Source organism: Choloepus didactylus, chromosome 10, assembly GCF_015220235.1.
Source record: "Choloepus didactylus isolate mChoDid1 chromosome 10, mChoDid1.pri, whole genome shotgun sequence".
Lineage (NCBI taxonomy): Eukaryota > Metazoa > Chordata > Mammalia > Pilosa > Megalonychidae > Choloepus > Choloepus didactylus.
The window spans coordinates 85,757,181-85,767,907 of NC_051316.1; the positions used below are offsets into that span (position 1 = coordinate 85,757,181).

At 44.4% G+C, this 10,727-nt stretch overlaps 1 protein-coding gene across 4 annotated transcripts in view; it reads right to left on the reverse strand.

Moving 5' to 3' along the window:
* Positions 1-7,251, reverse strand: part of RNF38 (ring finger protein 38) — a 175,869-nt gene extending 168,618 nt beyond the window's left edge. For 3 of the 4 annotated variants that reach the window (XM_037851066.1, XM_037851064.1, XM_037851063.1), the window contains exon 1: positions 6,901-7,250. In XM_037851066.1, the coding sequence (XP_037706994.1) occupies positions 6,901-7,144 (244 nt within the window). In that variant the 5' untranslated portion in view covers positions 7,145-7,250. Of the gene's footprint in view, positions 1-6,900 lie in introns of all 4 variants that reach the window. The other variant, XM_037851067.1, reaches the window with a different exon arrangement.
* Between the last annotated feature and the right edge of the window lie 3,476 nt (positions 7,252-10,727).

Below are 10,727 nucleotides of genomic sequence, written 5' to 3' on the forward strand. Positions count from 1 at the left end.
TCTGTCACATGGCAATGCACATGGTACCCTCTCCCGGCCTCTCCGTTCTCTATGGGTTCTGATGAATTTCAGCTTCTTACTTCCTGTGGCTTTCACTATCTGTCTGAGTTTCACTCTTCTTATAAATTACTCCAGTAATAAGATTAGGTCCCATCCTGACTGAGGTGTGCCATACCGTAACTGAAGTAAACTCATCAAAAGATCCTTCTTACAATGGTCCACATACATAGGAGTGGATTAAGTTTAAGAACATGTTTCTCTGGGGTACATACAGCTCCAAACCACCACAACCCACAACTTCTCTAATAAAAAAATAATAACAGGAAACATTTCCATGCAAGGAATAAAAAATGATGAAAAAAATTAAATAACACTTTCTATTGCATTTTCATTTATAGAAAGTACAATGAAAATTTCTGGGCTTAGCATTTAAAAAAAGAAAATAAGCAGAAGCATCTCTCTGTGCTCCTCCCCCATGGTAAGCAGGTTATTTGGCTTTCTTGGGCAATCAATCATTCTGGCAACACAAACATAAAGCAAAGCAGACCCAGATTTCTACATACCTTCTAAAGTACTTTTCAGCTGAAATTACAGTTCTTTTTTTTTTAAAGAAAGAAAGTGTTTTGGACTCAGTCTTGTGCTTTTTAAAGCTTGAGCAAGTATTAGAATTTAAAACTCTGAAACATATTCACTTAAACACGTTCCTGTCAGCATTACCAACAACACTCCATTATCCACTTTTGGTACCGCATCCAACACTCCATTATCCACTTTTGGTACTGCATCCAGATGATTTTTAATCTCTGCCTGACTTATCCCTACCAGCAAGTACTTGGATACCATCTTTCCCCTGCCTTCCCCCATTACTTGGTTGTGCTCAGGGAATTACAATTACAGTGATCCCGCCTTTAGAACATCCTCAGAACACAAAGCCTCTTTGTATGATTGGGGTGGGGGTGGGGGGCGCCTTCCAGGCTCCACAGCAAAGGGTGGGGGAGTGGGGTGGCAACAGCAGCAACAGAGGCAGAGGAGCTGCTATGGTGGCCCTCAGTTGTGGTTCAACATTGTTCCGTGGGGTTTCACTTGCCCAGCCAGGGTTCTGCGCGGCCTCTGCACCCCCTCCCATTGGGGATAGAGGGAGAGGGAAGAGGCAGTGTCTGTCCTGGCAGATGGGCACAATCATCATCAAGCCCAGAAGGCCAGAGAACAGGAAGAAGCAAGGAAAAAACAAGGTGAAAAGAAAGCATTAGCTGTCCTGGAACACACTCCTCTGTGCTGTTCTCAGGTTATAAAGTTTCTAACAATGGAGGGTATAGCCTCAGGAAATCAATGGTTAGTATTGGTATTACTGGCACCCCATAGATGCCCAATATATATTGGAGAGGGAACAAAATCTACACAGGAAGACAAATCCATTAAAAAAATTAAAAAACAAGATAGCCAAAGTCAAACAAAAAATACTTTGTTAATTATGAGTCCCAATTTAATCTATTTACAAAAGTCATTATGACATGAATACTTATTTTACTTTCAGCCTCCTCTAGTCTTCAAAACCGTTCACTCTTTACGAAATAAAACAGGTTTCAAGTGAAGATAAGCAAGTATCATCTGCACACACTGAAATCAAAGGTGCTGAAGTTGAAGAAATACAGACAGGTAACTTCTCTTTGACTCAAGAACATACGAAAAGCACTACAAAATTTCCTACTCTCCTCTTCTCTCTTCATGTATATATTTCTTCCCCTTACCACTTCTTCCCTGTTTTTCTTTCAACAAAGTCAAATGATCATATACATCAAAATTCAGTTTCTCACTCCCTAATATCTATACATTTTATCACTGAAACAGGAAATGCACTGAGGGTTTTCCCTATCATGAATTGAGGGAACTACTGGTAAACCCTAGTATAATCTCATCATTCTCCTCCTCCACCTGCCCAGTATCACCTCAGTGAACTGTTCTAAGCAGCCCTATGAATAACATTGCTATCCATCTGCAAACAGCAGTGGAAGCTGGGCTTGTGCAGCACCTAGAGTGGGTGGGGCCATGAGAGGTGAAGTGAGAGAAGTCACAGAGCTAATTAAGTAGCAGAGATGGGATTAGAACTCAGGTTTCCTGCCTCCCAAGATTGTTAAAACAGGTTTCAAGTGAAGATAAGCAAGAAGTAAACCCCCAATAATTTTCTAAAGCAAATTACAGGATGGCCAGTGGTAAAATTAAATTCTGGGGTAATTAGTGAGGGGTCCTGGCTTTCCTGGGTGGCTACATGAAGATAGTCCTGGAGCAGACAGAAATAGGAATAATATGTAAAAAAATTCCTGGAGCAGATGTAAATAGGAAGAATATGTAAAAAAAAAAAAATTCCTTCAAGACAGCAGCAAAAGCCATACAATAGAATCTATCATCCTCAATCATGTTTAAAAATAATAATAAAGACAGCAGAAACTACTTCTCTCTGAGTGCACAGAACAGCACTCTTCCACGACAACTGTTCTGAAGAACACACTGCCATTATTTGGAAAAGCAATAGGAAGTCCAGTCTTGCTTTTGGTTCCACACTCCCACCATTCTCTCTCCAAGAAAAAAATGAAACAGTAGGAAACGTAAACAACCACTTAATGGAAAATACAAATGGGTAAATATTTTCAAAATTGGCTAAAAAGCCTCAGGTCTTAAGAAATGCTCTTGTAGGGGAAATAGGAAGAGAAAAATAACATTGCATATCCCATTCAAAGGGAGTGCAGTAAGAAAACAAGAGCATAAGGCACATAGCTACTTTCTCTCCTTCAGTTACCAAATGCTTTTGTCTTTTGACTTCTCTCTCATTCTGCCTTCCCATAAATAAAATAGTGTTCTCTAAATAGTTTATTCTGTATATGTTTCCCCGAGTCATAAAGATTTTGCAGTTTTAAGCTCAGCATGATGATGGAAGCCAGGGGTGAGTCCCATCCCATGAAAAGTCACATGGAGCAAACTCTTTTGGAGCCCCAGACTCCTCTTAGGAATCTTATGGCAGGGCCCACAATGAGTATAGACAGCACAGTTACATGGACCAACAGTTCCAAAGCTGCAGGAACTAAGCTAGTTCAATTCTGCACCTTTATGAGAATTAGAAAAAAGTGCCCCCTCTCTGAGGGAACATAGTTGCACACCAAGTACTCATCTTGGCGAGTAGATAACAGAATGGATTTCTGTCCCCACTTGCCTCCTGAAACAGGTGCCCACATGCTGGGCACAATCTCTACAACCTTCCACAGCAGTCTGCAAAAATGTATCTGGAGGAATAATGCATCTCCTAAGTGGATTTCCAGAAAGAATCTTACCAAACACCAACAGGCATTTCACGTATTTCATTACCAGAAAACTTCACATTTGTTCATGTAAATTCATTCCTAAATACATTAAGACAAGAACAAAAAGTGTCTAGAACAGAAAGGAAATTAGCAAATTTAGGAGAAAGTAAACTCCATCTTGAGGAATGATCAGTTGTTTCCTAAAAACACTAACCTCTGATCACAGATTCAAACAGCTGAAATTCACATGCACATCATAAGCTAAAACACGTAAACAGAATCAGTATCATCTGCAGAGGAAAGAACCACCTTTCTCCTAAGGAATGCATGACCACATTAGTTTACTTCTGGGGCTTTACTTTCTCTAAATTTGCTAGCTTTCCTTCTCTGCTAGTCTCCTTTTGCTCTAGTCCTAACTACAAAACCACATATAGTGACATATGTGGTCAAAATCTGTAAAACCAGATAAATACTCCTGGTGAGCAGTGGGGCCCTTAAATTACCCACATGAAAATAAGAGGAATTGACAGTGGGGATTAGGCAGGGATTAGATTAACATTCAACTGGGTCTAACCCTATCATTCTTTAATGCTCCACAAAAGAGCCAAATATCACATGGGTCCAAATCAGTCATAGTCATCCAGGAGGGGCAACAGAGGGCCGTAGAGCCTGGGGGCTAAACTGGGGCTAAGCTGGTGTGAAGCTGCAGTAGAGCCCCATATCAGAAAGGGCCTAAAATAGTGTGGTTCTTGAACTTTAGTGGTTATCAGAATCAACTGGGAAGCCTTTCAGAATCAAATGACTGGGTCTCTCCATCCTGATAAGTCAGAATGTCCTGAAACATCTATATTTTGACAAAGCTCAAACTGCTGACCTGGGTTCACTAGAATGTTCAGAAAGGCTGAGAAATATCCCACACCTGTCAGTGGTTTCAAAATAAAAGCCATCCATCGCAAAATTTGGCTTAGCAGGTCAGAAAGGGGTGAGAAAGGATCACCAGCCTACAAGCCCAACAGGGTGTGCTGGGCTAGAGCCTATCGCTAGAGTTCATTATTATGGGATAAAAACCCTGTGGTGGTACTAGAATAAAAATTTTTTTAAAGAAAAAAAAAAAAAAAAAAAAAAAAAAAAACCCTGTGGTTTTTTGCATGTGAGAAATATTTCAAATATACAAAAAAAAAAAAATTAGAATAATATAATGAATATCTGTATACCCAACATCCAACATTAGCAAATCTTAATTTGTAATTATCTGATTCAGATTTTAAGTAACAGATTATAGATAGAACCGAAGCTCTCTGTGTATGCCTGCCCAATGCCACACCTTCTCTTCCCAGAGATAATCATAACCGTGAATTGGGTGTTAATGGCTCCCATGCATGTTTTTGTAGCTGGTACTACATATGTGCATACCCCAAACAATATTATTTTGCATGTTTTCAAACTATACAACATTCTGTAATTCTTTTGTGACTTCTTCCCCTTCCCCCATACTATGTTTGTGAGATTCATTCATTTTGATGCATGACCAGTCTGTTCATTTTCCATAATGCTGTAATAGTCAACTATATGACTATTTTACAATTTATGTATCCATTCCCCTGTTGGTGAACATTTAGACTACAATGGGCATTCCTATATTTATTTTCTTGGACAAGTATGCAAGGATTTTTTGGGGCATAAACCCAGAAATGGAAGTTTGGGGTAAATGGGTATGTTTGCCCACCTTCATCTAGACATCACCATACTGCTCTCCAAAGTGGTTATATCCATTTACATTCCCATCAACAGTATCTAAAATTTATTTCCCCACAATCTTACTAACACTTGGTTATCACATTTAATTTTTACCAATCTGAGGGGTGTGAAATGGTATCTCACTGGTGTTTCCTATTTGCATTTCCCTGATTGTAGGTCTTTGACAAGTAAATTTCCATGCTTCCAAAATCCAACCCATCTTGTCTGAATCAGGGCAGTTCTTCCCAAAGCACCCTGCTAACAGCCACTGCAGCTGGAAGTGGCTAGGAAAGCAGCAAGAAAACAGCTGACTTAAACAAGGAATCATGTTGGACAAAGGGCCCTAATTAATGCATTTGCTAGTCTATCCCGTCCCTCTTTTGTCAAGCCTTACTTCCAAAACAATACTACGGGCACTTCAGGCCTGCAGCCTCAGAACAGAAGAGGGGATGCAGGGGACAAAAGTTAATGCAAGAACATGTCTATAAAAGTATTACAACTGTACTTACTCAAAGAAAATGAAGTGACTTCAGATCAGCACATATTACCCAACCTTGTAAGAGACAGATCTACCTTTAATGGACTCCCTTCAAACGTGACACATTTGCCTCTCTCTTTGAAACAATCCCATCTTTTTTCTCTGGACTGGACACTGTACCCTTCCCTTCAGCAACTCTCAATCTCCGTTATCCCCCAATGACTGAATACCCATTCTACAGCCTGCATTTCCCAGCTCCACACAATCCTCTTCGTTGTTTGTTACACATTGTTCTCTCCTCTATAACTATTAAGTCCTCTTTTCCTTCCCCTTCTAAAATGCATCCACAGTAAAAACAATCCACCTAAGCACCCATCCCAAATAAAAGCGGAAATCTCATGCATTACATGCCAGAGGGGTGACTTGCCCCAATCCTCCAGGCTTCCTTCCCCCTTCATGCCTGGAATAGCTGTTCCTTCTCTGGGAATTCTCCAAAACGTGGTAGGTCCAGACCACCTAGAAAAATCTCATTTGGTCTTTTGTGGCATAAATGCCTTCACCAAGGCCATGTAGGCATTTCTGTTTTTGGCATGAACGAATTCGGGTATTTAGTGATCAAGACACCTTTCTGGCATCTCCACAAAAGCAGGCAGGCCTCCTTCCCATTAATTCCAGCTGCATTGGTTTAGTCTGCAGTGGTGGGGAAGGTGGCTTGGCAGTGACCAAACGGTTCCCATCATAATAAGTTTCCGAAGCTCTGACCCACTCATTTAAGATCGCCCTCTCTCAGAGAGCACACTCCTCACGGGGCTCCCCAGCTTGGCTCCCGAGGGTATCACCAAGGTCCCAAAAAGGGCCCTGGCTCCTCCCTCCCAATCCGCAAGAGATCATTTCTCCTAACCCAGCCCAAAATGGCTTGGGTGGGTGTGCCTGGGACCAGGGCCTAGCGCCCTCTTCTCCTGGATCAATCTCTCTCGGTTCTCGCCGACTGAGGACTCCGTATCCTCCCTGCCTCTGTGCTCCCGGGCAGGAGCCGGCCCAGGGTGGCCCTGAATCCCAGCCAGGATCCGTCTCTCACCGACTATGTGACCTTGGGCGAGTCACTTCCCCTCTAAGCCTCAGTTTCCTCCTCCGCCAAGCGGAGACCTAGAGAAGTCCTCCCCTGCCCACCCTGGGGGAGGGGGCTACCCAACGGGTGGGAAAGCGCTTTGTGAGCCACTCGGAGCGACAGAGACGCAGGGCTCACAGGGGCTCCGGGGCGGGACAAAGCTGACCTGGACAACGCTCCACCCCCTCCGAGGGACTGGGCGGCTGGACCCCATGCCTTCAGGCCCCCCAACCCTCGGACCAACCCAAACCCCTCCCCGCCTGGCCCGCTCCTGAACCCCGTACCTGTTCCTGGAGCTCGGCCGCAGGCGCCGCCACCTTGGGCGCCCGTCCGAAGAGGCCCGTGGTCCGGAGGGCTGAGGCGGTCGGTGGCGGCGGGCTCGGGCCGGGGCGGCGGCGGTGGGGGACGCGGGCGGCGCGGGGGCCCGAGCTCGACGGGGCCCGGCCTGGGAGACGACGACTGAGGCTGGAAGTGCGCGGCGGCTGCTGAGGCGGCGGCGGTGACCGCGGCGGCGGCGCTTCCGCTCATGGCGGGGCCGCGGGCAGCGGCTCCGGCTGCGACTCGACTCCGGCGCGACAGGCACTGACTGGGCCCGGGCCCACAGCGGCGGCGGCGGCAACGGAGGCGGCTCCCGGTGGGGGAGGAGGCGGAGCCGGGAAGCGACGGTGGCGGCGGAGGGGGCGGGGACGTGGGGGGCGGGGACGCGGAGAGGGCGGGGACGCCACGCTGCTGCCACCAATGGGCGACGGGCTCCTCTGCCGCGGCTTCCCGGCTTGTGGAGCGGCGCCGTGGGGCAGCTTCAGCTGCGGGTTCTTGCTGTGGGGAGGAGGCCGCGGTCCGAACGCCTACGGGGAGCCTCGCCTCAGGGGCCGCTCCACCCTCAGCCCGTCCCTGGGGCGCGGCCGCGGGTGTCCGAGGCCAGCACTCCGCGCAGCCCAATTCCAGGCCGCGACTGGTACTCAGCTGCTGCGCGGCTGCCTCTGGCTCCGGGTTTGCGCCAGCGAGTTTACTGGGGTCTCCCGAGTGCCTTCTCTTTCCACCGGTTGTGCCGCCTAGTCCTCCTTCCTTCTCTCCCCCACACTAGAACCACAGTCTCCTCCTCTCCCCCTCTTGGCTGTTTTTTCAAAGTTTTTCCTTTTTAGCCACTTAGGAAAAAAACTCCGTCCCTTCTTAGGCCATGTTTCAGTGACAAATCAGTCCCGGCGGTGACTGAGAAAGAGGACAGGAGAGGCACAAACCAATGAAATTGAGAAGAGCTCCCCTTTCCCCTGACTCCTGGAGACACATCTTGAATTCTGAAGGGGGGCCACCGTGGCTCAGCCCTGACCTCACACCTTTCTCTGGCTTTCCCTTCCTCTTTCCTACTTTAAATTCCCTTGTTGTAAGACTTACAGGAAGCCATCCAACCCGAATGAGCCTCGTTTCAAAAGAGGGAGAGGCTGTGAGGTTAGGCTTTTGAATTGTGCCAGCAGTTTTCCTATGAGGGAAAAATTTGTATTCATGACCCCTTGGTTGCCCTCTCTCCTTGAATCCATTTCCATCTCATGTTTCTCTGACTTATCAAAACTGAAGAGGAGCAAAATAAACTCAGGCATGTGCTAGAGATGGTTCTTGAAGACAAGCATGTGGAATAAGGGTGCAGTTAAACTGCTGACTACATACAGCCATCAATTGGGGACTGAATAGATCTTTCATACATTATATATGTGAAATATATATATGGCTACAAGTTGATAGGGTACAGTGCTGCACCCCATTAGATGCATGAATGAATCTTTGGCAACAGACATTTCAAATTCCACTCTACCACTTAACGTCAGCAGCTTGAGTAAAACCTGGTCTATTTGTACCCCAAAGCCCAAATCCCAATTTCAGCTCTTACAACTCCAGTTTGATCAAATACCTGGTCCCCTAGACCTAGAAGAAAAGAGGCAGGTGAACAGTTCAACAACAAAGGAGCCCATCCCAGCCTGCTTTCCAGGCTACGAAGAAACAAGGAAGAGGGCCTGTAGGCTACCTCACATTGCCCGTTAAGGGGCACAAGATAAAGAAGGGACCATTTTCATGTGTGTTGTGACCTTTATCTCTCTTAAGATTTTCATCCTCCAGCAGTGATTAGGGAGAAAGATGAGCATGATGTGTTTAGGAAACCACAAGTTCCATAGGGCTAGAGTTCCGTCTAGGTGATGAGTGGTTAGAAGAGATCAGACTAGAGAAGCAAGGCAAGACCAGGTCATGAAGAGCCTTGGATGCCATGTTGAAACATTTAAGCTTAACCTAAGTCCTAAAGGGAGCCATTGAAGGGTTGAGTTAAGGAATGGCATGACATGACCACACTGGATTTTTTTGAAAGACTGGCTACTATGTGGAGAATGGATTGCAAGGGAACAAGAAGAGAAGCAAGAAAAATGGTTAAAAAACTGTTTAAAAAGGGATGACCAGAACTGAGATAGAAATGGTAGAAATAGAGAGATAATAAGATGGTAGAATCAATAGTACATAACTGTTGAGGAAGATGTGAGAGAGAGGATGACAAAGATTTTTGGCTTGGGCAGCTGGGTGATGATGGTGCCGTTCAGGAAGATAAAGAATACAGGACAAGGAGAACTATGACTCTGGTTAAATGAGTTCCTTTTTTGGCTCTCACTCCACAAAATGCTGAAAGGCTGAGGGGGTTGGACTAGATTCTCTACTATGCAATTGCTAATGTCCTTCTGATATCTGGATCCATAAATTTGCAAAGGAGAGGCAAGATAGCAGAATTACCCATTTCAGTTTTAAGCCCTGCAAGTCTGTTACTTGTATTTGTCTCCTAGTTTGGCTTGCAAATGGCTTTTCTTCTTCCCTTGGGATTGGGGGTTGGGGGTGAGGAGTTGAACAAAAGACTATAAGAAATTACTGGAAGAGCTATCTCATGAAAAACTAAGAGAGTGATAGGCTTCCAGTAGTTTGCAAAACCTGTTGAGGAGCAAGACGGTTGTAGCTAAGTGACCACATAGTAAGTCACAGCGTAAGTACTGCAACCTCAGCAACTGGAGAACTCCAGTGCTTCCACAGTGGAGAGAGACCAGAATGCCGGTCCTACGAGGTAGAGCCCTATGGAAGTCTCAACTAAGCTCAGCAAAGACAGTGGAAATAGTAATGCTAAGTAGAAAGGGCTGAAGCAGGAGAGGATGAATTAAATTGCCAATACCAATTTAACATACTGTGAACTCCTGAGTGACACCTCTACAGTTTCCCTGAAACACCTGGGGATGTATATTGCAGGGTGTGGGCAAGAGCCAACAAGCACATGTTGACGACTTCTCTCACTATTATAACACTAATAAACAAAAGTTTCTGACTGTTTCATCAGGCTACATTCCTAAAAGTAGAATTGCAAAGTTAATATTTTTAAAGCTTTTACTTTACGGAAAGATTGTTGCAATTTATTAATTTAATCCTTTATTTTTACCTTAATGTAGAGGATTGAATTAATCATATTCCTCATTTAAAGGACCACTCTCATTTGTTTTATCTACATATTTATTCTCTTTTATCCTCATTCTCCATTCTCATTCCCCTTTCCTACCATAGGGAATCATTCCAGTGCATTTAATGGGTATCCTTTGTTTGTAGGTGTTCATTTTAAATGTGTATTATTGTTTTAAATGCATGTCATTTTTATTTCTATAAATAATATTGTAAGTTTTTTGTTTTTTTTTTCCTTACAGTAACATGTTTTTAAGATCTGTGGTTCTAACTGCTGCTTAGTACTGCATCCACCACATTTTACCTAAGGACTTCAGTATGGACACACAAATTGGCTCCAACACCCCACAACCAAAAATACCACTGTCACTCCCCCTTAAGAGACCTGAATGACATTTCTTTGGATTCTATATCCAGTAGCAGAATTGATATTTTATAGGGTTTTGTTTGTTTGTTTGTTTTATAGTTTTTATTTTCATTTTTTATTACTGATAAGGATAAACATATGTTTGTGTGTGTTTGTATTTTTTTTAATCACGGTATTCTCCCAGGAATTTTCTGGTCACATTTAAACCTTATTCTCTATTGCTTCTTTAAAGACTAATTTATTCTGAAATTGATTGTAACATATTGAATGAAT